At 46.3% G+C, this 19,807-nt stretch overlaps 1 protein-coding gene across 2 annotated transcripts in view; it reads left to right on the forward strand.

The window, feature by feature from the left end:
- The window catches only part of c7h21orf91 (chromosome 7 C21orf91 homolog), a 31,805-nt gene that overhangs the window by 2,134 nt on the left and 9,864 nt on the right, over window positions 1–19,807 (forward strand). The window contains exons 2-4 of one of the 2 annotated variants that reach the window (XM_063203257.1): window positions 413–546; window positions 656–679; window positions 18,321–18,851. In XM_063203257.1, the coding sequence (XP_063059327.1) occupies window positions 420–546; window positions 656–679; window positions 18,321–18,851 (682 nt within the window). In that variant the 5' untranslated portion in view covers window positions 413–419. The remainder of the gene's footprint in view (window positions 1–412; window positions 547–655; window positions 680–18,320; window positions 18,852–19,807) is intronic. The other variant, XM_063203259.1, reaches the window with a different exon arrangement.

The following is a 19,807-nucleotide window of genomic DNA, read 5'->3' on the forward strand; positions in this document are numbered from 1 at the left end:
AGTTAATTGGAATAGGTTTTATCAGACGTTCTGGGATAAAAGGCCCATTCAAATCGTTTAGAAAAAAGAAAAAAAAAAAATAATGCACTCTTATGGGTTTCTTTAATTAAGCTGTCAAAACGTAAACACACTTCGCCCTGTCTTAGAGGTTAGAGAGGTGGACTTAAAATCTGAGGGTTGCAACTTGCAAATTCGAATCCCACCCTTACCAGTTCTCTCTACACCTCCATCTAGGCTGAAGTGCCCCTGAGCCAGGCACCTAACCCCACACTGCTCCAGAAAATGTAACCAATATACCCTGTAAATAACTGTACGTCGCTTGGATGAACGCGTCAGTTAAGTGTAATGTGATGTAAAAAAGGGTGTTTAGCACCCCTAACGTTGTTGCCTTTTTGCCTACTGCGATCCACAGGAACAGCATGGATGAAGAGGAACAGTTTGTCAACATAGACCTCAACGATGACAATATCTGCAGCGTCTGCAAGCTGGAGACCGACACAGGAACGCTTTCCTTCTGTCACATCTGTTTTGAACTCAGCATTGAAGGTAAGACGAGCACGAGAAAGACATTTACAGCATCAAAGCTAATACAGGTGTAAGAGAGACACATTTACAGCATAGAAGTTAAGACCGGTGTGTGAAACATTTATTGCAGGAGAAACTCATCGAAGCATCGAAGGTAAGATTGGCGTTAGCGACGTGTACAGCATGGGTCAATGCCGCTTTTGTTGGGCATTTTGCCGTTTTTAATGGGCATTTGCTGTTATTGTACCACCTGACGTCTGTCTGCCATCTGCTACTAGAAAACGTAAGCTTAATTGTCTCTGCATCAAAGGCAAGAGAGACAGGCGAGCAGTATGATGGTGAGCAAGACATGCTAACATTGAATCAGGGAAACACACACACAATAACAGTGAGAGAAACATGGTGACAATAAATCAGCAGCAATAAATAGAGATGAACAGAGAAACATGGCAACCTCAGACTATGCACATACTAAGTAAGTGACACACATCACAGTAAGCGAGAGAGGCCTGCTACCACAGGTGGTTTCACTTCTAGGCCAACTTCATGAGTGCACTTCCTGTTAAATCGCCAGGTCTGAAGGTAAGGAGATGCATGGTGAAGCTGAAGAGGCCAGCTCCGCCTCATAGGTACACTATAGCTAAGAGGGGGACGCTAACGGTAAGGGAGACGTTGTGACCGTAAAACAGATGCAGTAACCAGGCGAGAGAATGACTATACACTTCCTGTGTGGTGGTCATTCTAGCCACTTCAGCGGTTCAGGCAGCACCGTCTTAAAGTAGCTGACTGCACGACCAGGGACTTCACAGGTACGAGGCCCTGAGATGTACTAGCTCTGGTGCAGGGCTGTGGGAAGTTTGTCCAGAACAGGGGGTGCATCCCAATATGTGACCTTGCCTCCTCCACTTGTGCTTGTCTCCTCGTCCCGCCTCCTGGCCCCTCCTCCGTGGAGAAAACGATAAAGTTTCCCAGCTGTCAGCCTCGCCACAACAACTTTTGAGGGACTGTTTTTCATTCGCCATCCCAATTGCAAATGAGAAAAAAGACTTTATAATTGAGCTTTTGCAAGATATTGAAATATAATGCTGTTGTCAGTGATGTCATCATGACGAGAAGCAAGTGGAGGAGGCAAGTGGAGGAGGCAAGGTCGCATATTAAAACGCACTCAGGGCCTTGAGAAGTAAGCTTCACTCTCATGCAGGCCTGCAGAAGGTTTTACAAGTACTACAACAACCAAAGGTTTTCTTATTTCCCGATAGAATGTCTCTGCTACAACCACACAGTATGCATCATTACCAGACAAGACCTGCAGTTGAGAACAAGAACTGCAACTGTGGTATTTTTAAATTACAGTGTGGTACATTTGTATACCCGTAATTGGATATCAAATTTGACTGCACAAGAAAGGCATGCACAATGTTTGAAAATAACAGTCATGCAGATCATTGCAAGACAAAATGCTGCTGCGGCACATGAGTATGATAAGGCATTACTCTATGCTTTTGGCCTTCAGAGACCAAATTGTTAAGGCAATCAGACAGAGTGTCGTTTTTGGTTGTTTTATTTATACATTTTGTTGAGATAAAGAATAAAACAGTGTTTTGAGCTATCTTGCTCACGACACAGAACCCATTTTAACATGCATGCCTCAGGGATTAACTTTGGATGTTTTGGCATGTCTATCTGGACATTATGTCTCTGTGGTGTCATTGAAATCAAGGACATTTGGCCTGGAGCCCTTTTTTATTTATAAGACTAGTCTGGAAACCATCAGAGGAGAGTAATGATTGCTCTAATGACATACAGGGTGACGTGATCAAATCGATAAGCTCTTCCACGGTTGCAATGACTGTGCGTCGTGCCAGTGTTACAGTGTGTGTGTGTGTGTGTGTGTGTGTGTGTGTGCGTGCGTGCGTGTGTGCGCGTACGCGCACGTGTGTGGGTGCGTCTAATTCCAGTGATTTTTGTTTAAATGACATCAGAGAGTGTTCACTGAGGAAAGATGCTAACATCTTTGGTGACGTGATCACATCAATTAGCTTTACCAGTATTGGAGTGTTTGTGTAATGTCAGGAGTATTGTGTGTGTGTGTGTGTGTGTGTGTGTGTGTGTGTGCGCGCGCGTGTGTGTGTGCGCGCGCGCGTGTGTGCGTGCGTGCGTGTGCGTGCGTGTGTGTGTGTGCGCGTGCGTGTGTGCGCGCGCGCGTGTGTGTGTGTGTGTGTGTGTGTGTGCGCGCGTGTGCCTGTGTGTGTTTGTGTCTGTGTGTGTGTGTGTGCGTGCGTGTGCGTGCGTGTGTGTGCGTGCGTGTGTGTGCGTGTGTGTGTGCGTGTGTGTGCGTGTGTGTGTGTGTGTGTGTGTGTGTGTGTGTGCGCATGCGTGCGTGCCGCGAGAGAGAGTGTGAATCTGGCGAGTGAGACCTACTCCACTTCTTTCTAGGCTAGCAGTACCACAGCTAGACATTCATTATAAGTGGCATTAGTATTAGCTGGACGTTAATCTCTGTAATGCAGTGAAACACCAGCAGATTAACCAGAGGTATTATTAATCTGCAGAGATTGTGGTCAGCTCGGCATGCCAAATTTTGCGGGAAGAAGTGTGCACTGCATTCCTCCTGCTTCCTGCCCTCTTGCATGGACTAGACTAGTTTGTCTGTATTGTTCTGCTCGAAAAAAACATTATTTTTTTTTACTTGGTTCCAGTCTTTCCGAATGGTCTGATTTTCAGCGAGAACACAACAGTCAACTTGAGACGAGGGAGAAAGGGACATGTACCCTGTTGGCCTGAAAATGACATGACATGATCTTCACAACATCATCACTCAGTGGCTGATACAGTAACAAAAAAGGGATGAATCACTTCTTCTGTGGAAGACAGAGACAGTCCCTGTGAGACCAACTACTGAGATGCATCAGCCTGCATTGTGTTCAGGGGTGCGTTTCTCAAAAGCATAGTTGCTAGCCAGTTAGCAACTTTGGTAGTTGCCAATGTGAAATTGCATTACAAACAATAAACTAGCTAATGTAGTTAGCAACTATGGCTCCGACAAATGCACCCCAGAGTGACCATCAGAGACTGGGCTTGATAAAACTGAGCAGCGGCCAGTCAAACATCCTCATATCGCGTGTGTGTGGTGACTTGAAAGCATAGTGTGTGACTAATGATTCTTAATCAATGACATTTCAGCACACGCCAGGGTAGTGCAACCACAGCTAATACCACTATTGTATGGATTAAAAGATTTTCTTTTATGTTTTTACCGGATTATATTAGAAGCATTTTCATTGCAGTGCATTAATGAACAATTACTAATTAATTACCCTTGCTATGGAATAGGCTGCTCCTTCTCTCAATCCAACAGAGAGGCCTAGTGGCACACTAAGGACCCCTTGACTTTATGAGAACTCTAATGACTTGAATCCCAAGTTACAATACTACAGAAGCAAGGGAGAAAAAAGGGGGACAAAAATCAATGACTGTTACTAATTTATTTACAAGCATTAGCTGTGGTTGTGCCACCTAACGTCTGAGTCCCAAAAAACGTCATTGGCACGCAGGTGAATTCATGCTGAGGAGATGAGATTAAAGACTTCTCTGGAAAATCAGTGTGAGTGCACCATGACTGAGGTGCATCAGCATGCCTCGTCTTCACCTCAAACCGCATGGTGTCAGCCAACAGAGTTAAGCTCAGACCTCATTTACAGTCTGGCATCATGTAAAGGCGTATTTATTTCACGCCAGTGCAGTCCGCGTTGAAGTGCGGCGCCTTTGCCAATAAAGTCGTGGTCCTTAACAGCGCAGGTTTGCACACTTTTCCTGCAGTGTCGGTGAATTTCAGTTGCTACAGCGATTCTCTGTTGGTAAACACGGAAAATGATTTGCTGTTCCCTGACCTGCCCTGGCAGGGTGCCTTATCCTAACCTGACAGTAAAAGCAATGTTTCAAGCAAGGGGAATAGCAAAATTGTGGCAAAATTGTGCCCAGACCAAAACCATCATTCCTAAACCTAACTGGACACATGGTGTTGTGCGCAAACGCTATAGATGGTTCAAGTCTGCATGTTTTCTTACTTGCCATGATGCCATGTTGTCATTTAGTAAAACCGAGCAGAGGCCAGTCAGTCACACGTGCAGCAGCAAGAGCAGCCAGACACGCACATCACACAGAGGCTGATGCCTGTGGCGCGTGGCATGCCCACACAAGCTTGCTCACATACACACTCCTACCTACACAGGCACATGCCCTACAGAGACGTGTGCCGCCTAGAGCTGTCTCCTCATCCACAGGCACGCATGCCCACACAGATGTGTTTTCACGCATGCCCTCACAAGCTTGCCCGCACAGATGTGTTTTCAGGCATGCCCTCACAAGCTTGCCCGCACAGATGGGCCTACACTCATATGCCTTTACAGACAGAGCGTTCTGCCCAGGTGTGCATTCTCAAAACCATAGTTGCTAACTAGTACATTAGCTACTTTGTTATTTGCAATGCAATTTCGCATTGACAACCACCCATGCTGCTAACTGGTTTCGCTTTCGAGAAACACAGCCCTGTCTCTCCATATACAAGTAGACTTGCTTCCTGAGGCATCCCCACATAGACATGTGTCTGCAGGCATGCTCTCTCAGGCATGATGACACGACAGAGCTCCATTTCCATCACCACCACCACCATCATCATCATCATCATCATCATCATCATCATCATCATAGTCATGCCCTTTGGCCCAGCCTGTTGCTGCATGTAGCACTCACTGACACAGTAGCCCACACGCACGCACACCCTCATCATCCCCATCATCATCACCCTCACCATCATCATCATCATCATCACACATGCCGAGTACACAAACACCGCAAAACATACACACATGGAGTATCCAAGCACAAATGCATGCAAACACATACTGCATGCACATATGGGGGTCCACACACACACAGAGACTTTCAGAGAGATACACAGATCACACACACACACACACACACACACACACACACACACACACACACACACACACACACACACACACACACACACACACACACACACACACACACACACACACACAGACTTTCAGACTCATGAGTCAGAGGCCGGAGTGGTCCTCAGCTTACGTTATCTGTGTAGCCAGTGGGCCTTTGTGGGGAAACAAGGCGCTTATGTTGCTTTAGTCACTACAGCCTGTGTTGGCTTGTCCTCATGCTCTTATCTCGTGTTTTTATTTCAAATGACTTCAGCTGGGGTGTGACGTCTTGCCTCATGAGTTATGGACGTGAGACGCCGTATGAAATTCAATAGCGCATTCATCAAGTCTAAAATTAGCCTTCAAGAACTTCTACTTAAAAAAAAAAAAGATTTGAGAAAAAAGGCAATGTACATTGATTAATTCAGTGGGCGATTGGACTAAATTTGAACTGTTATTGGGCCCTTTTTGCTAAACTGCCTCTTCAGTGTGGTGCACGTGAAAAGTAGCCAGCCTGCCTTTGTCAAAGTTCTTAGTTTCGACACTAGAAGAGGAAGTGGCAGCTAACCTTAAAGGGTTAAGTTAACTCAAAAGGATGTTGTTTGTCTGTGAACGACACGAAGCACCATCACCTCTGTCAGAGGGTCAGATAGGATCCCCCGCTACACAGTAGCACCAGTAGCAGCAGCAGCAGTAGCAGAGGTCCTCTGCTATTCAGTTACATAATAGCAGTGGAATTTGTGCTGGCACACGGAATGTTGCACTAGCGGTGGAGAGAGCAGCGGAGCTCATTCTAGAACACTAGAACATTCCGCAAGCTAGCGGTCTAGCCTCTGGTGGCTCAGCTGACACAACACAACACTACTCCTGCTGCACATTACACATGCAGTGCACTGGCACTTGACTGCACTCACGTGTGCTACACGCTACGCTACACGAAGGCCATGAGTGAGATGCATGGGTGTATGACCCAGCTCACTCACATTATGTTTTAATCACAGTACTCTAACTCTCTCTCTCTCTCTCTCTCTCTCTCTCTCTCTCTCTCTCTCTCTCTCTCTCTCTCTCTCTCTCTCTCTCTCTCTCTCTCTCTATCTATCTATCTATCTATCTATCTATCTCTCTCTCTCTCTCTCTCTCTCTCATGATTAAATCACAGTGCATTTTCTCTGTCTCTAGGTCTGACTGTCTCTCTTTCCTCACTTGCTTTATATGCTGAATGGTGACATTCTCTCTCTCTCTCTCTCTCTCTCTCTCTCTCTCTCTCTCTCTCTCTCTCTCTCTCTCTCTCTCTCTCTCTCCTCACTTGCTTTATATGCTGAATGGTGGCATGAACTCTTCACCTCCTCAGTAAAGCCCTGGCCACCAGGGTAAGTGTGTGTGTGTGTGTGCGTGTGCGTGTGCGTGCGCGTGCGCGTGTGTCAGTGTGGCTTGGGGAGGGTTGGTGGCTTGTTGTTGGTGGTGTATATGGCAGCAGCAGCATCGGTAGTCCGGTAGTAGCTTAACCCTTAAGGGTGGTTTATGCCTCGAGATCAGCGTCACTGCATCATGATGCAGTGAGCCGCGCAGTTAACGTAGTGAAGCCCCCCCCATCACGCAGGTACTCTGGGGCACCTCCCCAAAATTGTGTCTCGACGCAGGGAGCGACGGCGTGAAAGGGCGAAAATAGGTCTCTGATTGGTCCTCTCGACCAGCCTGCTCTGTCCTCGAGTCGAGAACAAGCGCTACTTCCTTGTTCTAACCTTCGTCGGTCTACGGACTGTGAGCTCTTCATTAAATAAGTTGCCCGTGCTTTGTTGTTTGATTTATTTACACGAACCGAAGACAACACATGCGCTTGCAAGTTACGACGCTGAAGTTATTTGGACAGTTGAACAGTGGTTCCGAGGTCGAGGAAACATTCCGCTTCGTCCTCGACAAATGAGCCACTTCTTTGTTCCAAACTACTACTGTGGCTGCCAGTGCGATCAAACATGCACGTGATATAAAGATTTAATGTTTCATTTTCATTCTCGTCGAGTCTGTGATGCTAAAAAACAACCGACACGTCTAGTTTACTCTTTGTATTGAAGGCAGTTTCAGCGTGGAATGACATCGCGCAGACCGTGCTTCAAAACAGGGCATAAACAAGAATTAACTGCATCATGGCTGCGTCAAGCTCACTCTGTGGCACAAGTAGGAAGCATAACTGAGCCTTTAGTCTGCTGTGCTCTGTGCTGAGGCTGCTGCTGGCATGTTGTGTTGGTGTTGGCCCGGGCTGGCGTGTGTGTGTGTGTGTGTGTGTGTGTGTGTGTGTGTGTGTGTGTGTGTGTGTGTGTGTGTGTGTGTGTGTGTGTGTGTGTGTGTGTGTGTGTGTGTGTGTGTGTGTGTGTGTGTGTGTGTGTTCTGTGCTGAAGCTGCTGGTGGCTTGTGTTGTCAGACAAGCTAGCCCTGTCCTGTGTGTGTGTGTATGTGTATGTGTATGTGTTTCTCGGTTGTGTGTGTGTGTCTGTGTGTCTGAGCGTTCACTGTGTGTGTGTGTGAGTGAGCTGTGCCCGGGTCACCTAATCCTCCAAAACGGGCTCAGAGCAGCAGCAGCAGCAGCAGCAGCAGCAGCACAGCAGTCGGCCTCCACTGTAATGGCTTCCTCCCATTCGGGGGATTAATGTCTTTTCAGCCTGAACACACACACCGACAGAGACACACAGAACATACACACAGACAGAGCTATACAGAACACAGACACACAGGCACACAAACTACAGAGAGAGACGCACACCCCCCCACACACACACACACTCACTCAGACAGAGACATACACACTTTGACAGAGACAGACTCACAGAACACAGAGCGAGAGACACACGCACACACACACACGTTACACACAGAGGCACACATTGATTCAGGCACACACACACACAGACACACAGACACACAGACACACACACAGACACACAGACACACAGACACACAGACACACACACACACACACACACACACACACACACACACACACACACACACACACACACACACACACACACACACACACACACACACACACACATAGGGGCTAGCTGGTTGGCAGGCTGGTGGGGGAAATGGCATCCTTTGAATAGGAGAGCTGGCCCTAAAGGCAGTGCAGAGTTACTGAGGCCTAGTTTCCCTTTGTCTCCTTGGCACACACATAAAGTAGTTTAATTATATGCTGCTGCTGCAGTGCTTTAAATGAGACAGGAGAGCATTTACACACCTAATAATAACTCATCTGGCACCAGATCACACATTACGCTTTTACTTTGAACCACGACATGCTTAATTAACTAAATATTACAATGAAGCTAAATTCATTATGATTTACGTACTGTATGTATCACCATGATAACCCAAGATGAAAAATCATTCAGCTTGATGAAATTGATTTAGTCTTTTTTTTTTAGTGCAGTTACCGACAAATCTGTAATAAAGGTTACTTTTTATAACGTAATTACGATAAACTGAGACAAAATGCCTGTTTGATTTAGTAGCGTTATACAAAGATAAATTATAGATTACATTATAGAAGAAAAAGAGACATGAATGTCGTTCAGTTTGACATGATTGATTTAGCCATGTCTATTACTGGGATACCATGCCTTGTCAGTTTGTCTTGTCATTTTTATTGTTGTTAATAGGAATAGCAACCCTGTCCTGTGCCAGTTTGTCTGGCTTGTTGAGGCTACAAATAGCTTAACAGTTTAAAAATAATAATGAGTATGATCACATCATCTCATGACGTTGTTATCTGGACTGAAGGGCAACAGATCTCTGAAAGGGTGTACCATCATCCTGCCTTGCAGCGCCATACAGTATTGTGACTGTGTATCGTGACTTCTACGTTTGGCACAATATCGTTACAGTCCTTCTAGGTACCGTATTTAGCCATCTTTAGCGGCGTTGGCAGTAATGGTAATGCAGTCCCGTGCCAGAGCAGAGCTAATTCATCCAGCCTGTTGTCATGACCCTGGCAGCAGGGGTCGGAGAGGTGTCTCTCTCTTTAGCACAGCAGCTGTTGGCTCTCTTGAAGTGTGTGTGTGCGCGTGTGTGTGTGCGCATGCGTGTGCGTGTGTGTGTGTGTGTCTGTGTCTGTGTGCGCGTGCCACGTATACTCCTTTTACAGTAGTGTGGTGCACCGTGTACCCATTTAAAAACGGACCTGTGCATGTGTGTGTGTGTGCACACTATGTATACTCCTTCAGTGTGTGTGTGTGTCTGTGTGTGAGTGCTATATATACTCCTTAAGTGTGTGTGTGTGTGTGTGTCTGTGTGTCTGTGTGTCTGTGTGTACGCGTGCTATATATCCCCCTTTAGAAGTGACCTGCTATATTTGCCTTGGCCCCTCTCCTCTGCCTCCTCGACCCTTGCTCCCATTCCCATAACTGGGTTGCTCTTCTCACAGTGGGCGCTCTCAGCAACACGCACACACAGACACCAAATAAAAGTTGCACAAAACATGCTTCATATTCTCAAACCAAATACATGTTACACGCTCACTCACGAAATGCATGCGCAAACCCAGTGGGGAGTCTGAGGACTCAGCAACTCAGATACCAAATTCAAGTCGCACAAAACACGCTTCACACAAAGTCAACCCACATACACGTTACACGCTCTGAACACACGCACAAATCCAGAGGGCGCTCTCAAACTCCCAGACGACAAAAATAAGTGACACAAACTCACATGAAACATGTTACACACCAAATGCAATTTACACAAAATCACATGAAACACGTCACACACACTCAAATAAAATACACGGTATACACTCTCACGAAACAAAACGCATACACAAACCCAGTGGGAGCTTTTTAGCAACATTCTGAGACACACAGACTACACATACATGTATGTGTATACTATATACACACACAAACACATGGACACACACAAACCAAACACGCACACACCTACACGCAAACAATACACGCTTGAACGCCTGCACACATGTACAGGAAGCGTGAGCGAAAATGAGAGCAGATGCTGAAAAACATATTGCCTTCCTCCAAGGTTGAAAACACTGTCAGTTGTTAGACGCTGCTACAACACAGTAGTGAAGTTGCACGAGCAAAGTCTCAAGGCACTGCCACGTGTTGTGAAATGCCTGAAGGTGCTGCCAAGACACACACACACACACACACACACACACACACACACACACACCTAAACCCTGGGGGATGAAGCCCTCTGTGGTTGCTTGACGGTACACAAACAACTCTCCCCTGTTTAGACCACACACACACACACACACACACACACACTCCACAACCCTCCCCTCCCCTATTTAGAAGCTGTCGTTCTGGGATTTGGAGGCACTACAATTAGAGGAAAGGGGGAGATGGTAGATGGTGGATACAGAGAGAAAGACAGGAAGGAAATGGGTGGAGAAGAAAGAGAAGGAGAAGGAGGAGGAGGAGGAGATCATGAAAGGCACTCACTGAAGCAAGAAGAAGCTGGCTTAAAATGAGAGAGAGAGAGAGGAGTAGATCATGAAAGGCACTCTCTGAAGTAAGAAGTAGCTGGTCTAAAGAAAAAGAGAGCGACAGAGACGGAGAGAGGGAGACGGAGAGAGAGAGAGAGAGAGAATAGTGTTCACTAGGGAGATAGATGGAGCCATGGTGAGATAAACAGCACAGGAATCATCAGTGAACAAATAACCAGTAGGCCTACACTACTATTTCTACCATTTCTAGCTCATAGAAATTTGGGATATTTGAGCAAATGTTGCTATCAAGTATGTTCAGGTCTTTGTATTAAAGTACTACTAGCCTAAATGTCTCTACCACACTCCACTGCGGTTGGTTTTGGGTGGTCTTATATGAGAATCAATACTGTAAGCAAGGTCTCACATTTCTGAGCTACTGGTGGTCCCTATCGTGGTTAGTGAGTAGCTCATAGAAATGTGGGATGTTTGAGCAAATTTTGCAATCAAATGTGTTCACTTCAGTCTGTCCTTCCCTTTTGTATTAAAGTACCTGTTCTATACTACTAGCATACATTTTCCCCATCATCCCACCACTGCTGTTGATTTTGGGTGGTAATTTTTGAGAATCAATGCTGTACTGCAACGTCTCACGTTTCTGAGACACTGGTGGTTACAGTGGTTAGGGAGTGTGAATGGTTTGGGAAAGGAGGCTGTTTACACTGGTGGTGAAGGTGGCCAAAAGTGTGTGTGTGTGAACTACAAGCTGGCGGCTAGAGAGAATATCATAAATACTGCAGTTAACGAGTAAGTTATGAAGTTCGGAATTCTATTCTTGAATGGTCTGTGGTTGCGGAGGGAGGCGTTCCCTCAGGTAACTTATTGGATCTGAACATATGCCCACACAGCGTTCTAGAGCGTGTGTGTGTGTGTGTGTGTGTGTGTGTGTGTGTGTGTGTGTGTGTGTGTGTGTGTGTGTGTGTGTGTGTGTGTGTGTGTGTGTGTGTGTGATGACGTATGCTTTGTGTACACAGCGGTGCTGAACCTGGCTGTGTGTGTGTGTGTGTGTGTGTGTGTGTGTGTGTGTGTGTGTGTGTGTGTGTGTGACTGGTCTAGCATAGGAGGCGGTGGAGATAAGATGTCTGTCTGACTGAGGAGTTCAGCCGGTTCACAGTGTCCGTTTCAGCCTCCCCTGCTGCAGTCGTGATTTGGATGGTAGTTGGTTCAATAGTGCATCACACCATGTTGGGAAATGCACCCCAGATCAGTTCCTAGACCAGAGCTGTGTGCAGTGGAAGTACAGTGTAGGCCTATTTAACTGTCATGTCATCGCCTTTTCTTTTGTTTTGTTTTTTACGATGAAGTTTTTCTTCTATCATATACAGATATCCATATATATTTTAGACCACAGATTGTGATACTTGATATGTATTGTTATGCTTTATATCAGTGAGCCTCAGAAACGCTTAAGTCCACCTTGCTCAAATGCAGGGCTGCTCACTTCCCACAACCCGAGCTGCACTAGTGGATACTGTTACGTAAAGAGAATGTTCCCGTGAGAGACGGCCAATGACTAGTCACTAAGGGCTGTAGTCTCCCACCCGCGTAAGTCAAAAAAAGTGCACTACAGTGCCTCCGCGCTTACTCAAGTCAGTGAGTAAGTCGGGCTTACGCGAGATTTCACCAGTTGCGCACTTTGGGTGGGGCCAGGCCAAAATCAGGGAGTTTCGCATGTAAATTAATCTAAAGCACATTCACCTGGGCACTTACGCACTTTTCCCTTTATGCGCATCAAAGGGCTGTAGTAAGGTCAAGCGCCACTCTGAGGCAAAATGTAATATTGCATTTGATCCTCGCTTGGCTCGCATTTTGAACAATTTATTCGGTATGCTTTGTTGACGTTCCTTACCGTCAGCGTGAGTCCAAATCGAAATTAAATTATCTATTGTAGTATTTCTAAACTACACAGTTCCACATAAACATTCAAGGCTACAATAACTGTGGCAAAATATGACAAGCTGCCCAGAGTTTGTTCTCGTATCGGTGAACTTGCAAAGAAAAGCAAGTAATTAATCAGTATGAGGATCATATCATGTTGTGCCCACGGACTGCAACCAAAACCAAAAACACCTCGTTGCACCATGCGCAAGTGCACAAGGTAATTTACGTCAGACTAATACAATATAAAGAATGTTGTTCCATTCGTCTGGACAGCCACCCAATGTAGGCCTATTCTAAAACAACCTTCACCATTTTTACCATGTTGTAGCATGGTAGGTTAGATTTTGAAATGCTTTTGCACGATAACTTTTGGCATGTGGTTTTGAATTCAAAGTTAAAGTTCAATTTTTAGATCTCAATGGACTGCCGAGGTTTTCACATGGTTGATCTGAAAATCCATGCTACATGCTTTCTAGGTAACCGCAACTGGTGAACTTGGGAAAGAGTCAGCCCCCATTTAACATATCTCACACCCATGTTGGGCTACGCGCTGTTTTTCAGAGTTAAGCGCGAGGTGTGTGGCGACGTTCCAGAGGGGAGAATATGCGCAAGATGAAAGCGCGTAAAACCGACTTAAGTGGAGACGGGAGAATTCCGTCCTAAGAGAGAATGTTCCAATGAGAGGCAGCCAATCACATTGTGGCACTTATTAGTAGCACAGCATACAAAAAGAAACACAGTTTCCTTCCAACACAAGTAACTTATCTGAGTAATCAGTAGACCTGGGTACTTGTCTTACGATCAGCTGACTCGGGATCAAGTTTGTGGTGAGTTCTTGTTAGGATTTTAGTCTATCAATGTATCCATCTTATTAGGTTCAATAGAGTAAACCGTTTAACAGCTATGTAATATCATGTGCTAGTGTTGTATTTACACCACACATTTAGATTTACTTTTGACACCTCTGGTTCCACATTATGGTTGGCTAAGTCATAGAATCAAAGAAGAACGGAAGATAAGAAGCTGTTAGCTGTGTGGTGAAAACATTTTGAGTTTTGGGGTGAAAAAAGCTGAACTGAATGGCTTGTGTTAAAACAAGGCTTAGAAGTGAACACTTGTTTGTGGTGTAGCAGGAGAGCATATAGACTCAGTTGTCTTGTGTCATGTTGAGCAAAGCTGAGCAGCAACCCTTGAGTGTGGTCAAGGAGCAGCAAGAGCACCTTGTTTTGCAAGGCAAGGCGCCAGGGCCAGCAAGCAGATGGTGTTTACGCGTGCAAGTGTGTGTTTGTGTGTGTGTGCGCGTGTGCGCGTGCGTGTGTGTCTTGAGAGTGGCCAAATGACTCTTGTGGGGGGGTGTGTCTTGAGAGTGGCTAAATGACCGTGTGTGTGTGTGTGTGTGTGTGTGTGTGTGTGTGTGTGTGTGTGTGTGTGTGTGTGTGTGTGTGTGTGTGTGTGTGTGTGTGTGTGTGTGTGTGTGTGTGTGTGTGTGTGTGATGGTGTTGTGCCGGTGCTCAGCTTTCTGTTTGGTCTTTGGTCGGGTGTGGACGTCACTTTCTTAAGTGTTCCCTTCCTGTGAGGCCAACTGGCTCGCTGCTACTACTGCAGTTCTGGCTTAAGTGGCTCAAGTGGCAAATGGGGTTTACAGTCCGCAACCTTCAGGTAGTGTGTCCGTTTCGTGGTCTGATTTATCCAAAACAATAGTTGATCATTAACACATCACCTATAATTGAAAGGCAGAAACCGTGTCTTTAGGCCCTTGATTTCACATAATGTTCTACTCACCCCTGTATGTCTACCGAAGATGTTCGTGACTTGATGTCACATCCGCCTTTACCAGACTTTCAAAAACTGTATTACCCGCAAAACCGATACGCGTTACAGTTTGAGTGGTAGCGTACTGTAATGAATAAATGAAAAAGAACATAGCTTGTTTCATGGCCGAATACCTTCAGCAGAGCTCCAAATGACACACAACATACAGGGGTGAGAAGAACATGTTATAATGGGCCAGGAGTGAGTAGAATATGATGTTATAATGAGGTAATAATGGGATAGGGGTGAGTAGAATATGATGTTATAATGAGGTAATAATGGGCCAGGGGTGAGTAGAACATGATGTTATAATGAGGTAATAATGGGCCAGGGGTGAGTAGAATATGTAAGGGTTAACGTTCGGCGAGAAGGTCGCTACCGTGGAATAGCAGCACGACAGAGAGAATCTTTAGACCCCGACGCGGAGCGGAGGGGTCTTGTTCTCTCTGAAGTGCTGCTATTCCACAAAGCGACCGACTCGCCGAAAGTTAACCCGCTTATTATATGGATATACTTAAATGATTCACACATGCGGGGACATTTCTTTAGACCTATTTAATGTTAAGATTGTTGCTGCGCAAAACAAAACAGTGCCGTTGTGGAACACCGCTAGGCAACAGCTAGGTAGGCTAGCCAGGACAACAGGTGTTGTCTATCACAGCAGCTGATTAGAGTGACAAAAGACCGGACCCCCTGCGGAGTGATATGAAACATTCGCTTTAGCTGACTTGTATACAAGCCAGTGGCTTTAGCAGTGAACGTCTTGTTGCCATTGACAGCGGTAGCCAGGACAACGGGTGCTGTCTATCACAGCAGTTGATTAGAGTCTTGTTGAAAAGTCGCTTTAGCAGTGAAAAGTCTTGTTGCCATTGACAGCGGTCTGTTATAGACCAACCCGTCCGTTATCGAAAAATAACAGACGTCCGAACGTTGGGGAGCCCCGTTGAAATGAATGGAGCATTCGACCGATGACGTCACAACCATATAATAAGATGTTATAATGGGCCAGGAGTGAGTAGAACATGATGTTATAATGAGGTAATAATGGGCCAGGAGTGAGTAGAATATGAGGTTATAATGGGCCAGGGGTGAGTAGAATATGTAAGGGTTAACGTTCGGCGAGAAGGTCGCTACCGTGGAATAGCAGCACGACAGAGAGAATCTTTAGACCCCGACGCGGAGCGGAGGGGTCTTGTTCTCTCTGAAGTGCTGCTATTCCACAAAGCGACCGACTCGCCGAAAGTTAACCCGCTTATTATATGGATATACTTAAATGATTCACACACGGCGGGGACATTTCTTTAGGCCTATTTAATGTGAAGTCTAGGCTATTATAGTTTTTAATGTCAAAAGATTGTTGCTGCGCAAAACAAAACAGTGCCGTTGTGGAACACCGCTAACAGCTAGGTAGCCAGGACAACAGTTGTCTATCACAGCAGCTGATTAGAGTCTTGTTGAAAAGTCGCTTTAGCAGTGAAAAGTCTTGTTGCCATTGACAGTGGTCTGTTATAGACCAACCCGTCCGTTATCGAAAAATAACAGACGTGCGAACGTTGGGGAGCCCCGTTGAAATGAATGGAGCATTCGACCGATGACGTCACAACCATATAATAAGAGGTAATAATGGGCCCATTGCCAAATAAGGTTTTCTCCTTTGAAAGAACAGAATTGCAGCATAATGGAAAACGTCAGAGAGAGGGACCGGATCCTCGTTTCTTGTGAATGGCAAACCAATGCCAACTGTAAATATTCATGAAAAGATCAAATTTGGCAATGGGCAGCACAGTTTTGATGAGCAGCATAGTTGCAATACCTACTCTGACCACCATCCTACACAGTGCACCTTTAACTAACCAAGCACCCCCCCCCACACACACACACACACACTCTCCTCTCCTGTGAGGCCTAGGCTGCTCTAACTGAAACTCTGCCCCTCCTGTGTTTACTTCCTCTGCACTTCCATTGCCGTGTTTACGTCCTGGCTCTAGATATAAAGGGTCTGCTAAAGGCAAAGTGCTCTAATGTGGGTCACAGCTCCTGCCATTGTTAAGAACCGTCCACTTCTTGACCTCGTTATCCAAACAAATACAGTCGAGTAGTTTCCCTCCATTTTCACTCTATAAGCTGTGTGGTGTCGTGCGTGCGGTGGTGGGGTTGAAAGTGGGCCAGTGAGTGAATCGTCCCTATGATGACCTGATCACCGTAGGCTGTTTAAGGGATTGACCCCCTTGGCCACGTTGTGTTGGTGTATCTGCTGTTCTTGGTGGTGATGTCCGTGTGACCTGTATCGTTAATGTTATACCCCAGATCTAACCCTAGCCAGGTGGTGTGTGTGTCTCTGTCTGTGTGTGTGGCTATAATCTCCATGTGCATGGGGGGACTTGCACTCCAAGTTCACAAAAAAAGTTGTACCCTTCCAATACATGGGTTCTAAATTTTTGTTTTCTCCTGACTGCGCGAAACTAGCTGCGCACAACTCAAACCTCTGATTGTTGGAAAACGCTGTCGGTCAAAAAATTGGCTCTCGAGGTTGGCGGCCAGTGTCTTGCCCCTCCTCACATCGTGTTGATAAACAAAAAAAACCCTTCCAATGAAAATGTTGTAAATTATCAATTCATTTTCAGACTTCATCCTAACTGGGAAGAAAAAAAGGCCCCACTCATACAGTATACCCCCCCCCCCCACCCTGTCCAGATATTGGACATGCTTGTCCGTGTGACCTGTGTGGCTCTGCCCTGATGTAACCCAAGATAGTCACTCTGTCACGATCTCCATGCAGCCCGTCTCGTTATGGGCTGTCTCGTTATGGGCTGCTTCCTTAGTGCAGCCCGTCTCGTTAGTGCCGCCCATCTCGTTTTGGCCTGCTTCCTTAGTGCAGCTTGTCTCGTTCGTGCAGCCCATCTCATTGGGGCAGCCATTCTCGTTAGGGCAGCCCGTCTCGTTAGGGCAGCCTGTCTCGTTAGTGCCTGTGTCGTTATGGGCCGCTTCATTAGGGCCTAATCTTTGGGCCACTAAGCAGCTTTGGCATGGGCCGCCGTGAGCAGACTTCAGCTCTCCTCATCTGCTCAGCTCCTCTCTCTAGAGTTACGCAACGGAGCACCAAAGCACAAGTAGACACGCTGACATTTGACATTTTGCAGGTCTGACATTCCAGGAAGTCCTTGAAGAGGCGTTATTTCAGCGCGATTAGTCATCATTATTATTTCATCATGGTGGTGAAACATCTTGCTCAGGTTATAGAGTGAGACATCTTAAAATTTGTCTAAACTTTATCCGGCTCATTTTTTACATTCTAATATAATCAGAAAATTGCTGTCTTTAAAGAGTAGGGAAGAGCTGTAACAGAACTGTTCATGGACAGTCTCAAAGAGCTTAACAATTTCTATTAGGGTGTAATATTATTTAAAAAAGAAGTAAATATTAATCATCCGATATATAATATAATCTTTAATCATCTCTTTCTCTGTGTGTCTTGTTTGACATTTGAAATAATTTCTATGACTGTGTATTTTCATTTTGATCCCATATTAAATCATTCCTCTCCTCTTCTTCTCCCTTCTTCTCTCTCTCTCTCTCTCTCTCTCTCTCTCTCTCTCTCTCTCTCTCTCTCTCTCTCTCTCTCTCTCTCTCTCCTACAGGAGTATGCACGTCCACCCTGCTCCACTCCAAGTCCCTGCGTGGGCATCGCGACTGCTTCGAGAAGTTCCACCTGATCGCGAACCAGAAGCTGTGTCGTGGCAAAGGCTCCCGCAGCACCTACGAGGGCGTGAAGCGGGCGCTCAGCCAACGCCTCAGCCGCATCGTCCAGCTGGCACAGAACCGAGACGCCAGTTCCGAAACCGGCTCGGGCCGTAACGGGTCTCTGTGCTATAGTCGGTCGGGGGACTGTAAGCTACTGCCACAGTCGGACACGCAGGTGCCCAGATATGCCCCGCACTGGGCGGACGGACCCGGTCTTGGCATCGCCACTCGTGACACGAGCGACACGCACGACTACGGCAAGGCGGACGTGCTGGGTTGCCATAGTGACCACGAGGACCACCTCGGGGTGGAGCTACTACCGGTGGTTGTCGATGGCGACCGAAGAGGGCGTCATAACGCAGAGCTGGCACCGGGGTCAGCGCCGAGCAGTCAGGCCAGAAGACACCCAGCACATAGCCATGAGGAGTGTAAGTCAACACACACACACACACACAGACAGCACATAGCCGCGAGGAGTGTAAGTCAACACACACACACACACACACACACACACACACACACACACACACACACACACGGACAACACATAGCCATGAGGAGTGTGAGTATAGCATTCAACACACACACACACACACACACACACACACACACACACACACACACACACACACACACACACACACACACACACACACACAGACAACACATAGCCATGAGGAGTGTGAGTATAGCATTCAACACACACACACACACACACACACACACACAGACAACACATAGCCATGAGGAGTGTGAGTATAGCATTCAACACAGACACAGACAACACATAGCCATGAGGAGTGTGAGTATAGCATTCAACACACACACAGCCACGAGGACTGTAGGGGCCAACAAAGTGTGAAGCACTGCTCTGCCGAAGTTGGATTCCACCGTTTTCAACACAATCCTGAACACCGACGCAGATGTGCGCGGATGTTGGCTGCCGATTAGGGGAGAGCCCTCTTTTGTCATAGTCGGACATTGGTTATCCATGCTCTGCTTAGATGAAATTGACCATTCATTATGTATAGCACATCAGTACCAGTGTGCAGTGGTAACCGAAATTGCGGAAACAATAGTGCTCCACAATGCTGGCGGAAATGGTGTGCGGAGGTCCCAAGTAGGCTAGTGTATGATACTGATGATGATGATCTTGATGATGATAGTGCTGCCATGATGGTATTAAAGCTCCATTTCATCTCTGAGTGAGTAGCTTTCCTAAGCTAGCCAGACTGTCGCCACTTATAGCCTCCACTCAATTTAATTTCACTCCAGCCATTAGGCCAAGGCTCAAAGAAAACGTACACTGCTCTTAGAGTTGGTAAGAATGGCTGGACGAGTTGGCCAATCGGTGAACAGAGTTAAGCAATATACGCCATGGTGA

This window comes from Engraulis encrasicolus, chromosome 7, assembly GCF_034702125.1.
Source record: "Engraulis encrasicolus isolate BLACKSEA-1 chromosome 7, IST_EnEncr_1.0, whole genome shotgun sequence".
NCBI classification, from domain to species: domain Eukaryota; kingdom Metazoa; phylum Chordata; class Actinopteri; order Clupeiformes; family Engraulidae; genus Engraulis; species Engraulis encrasicolus.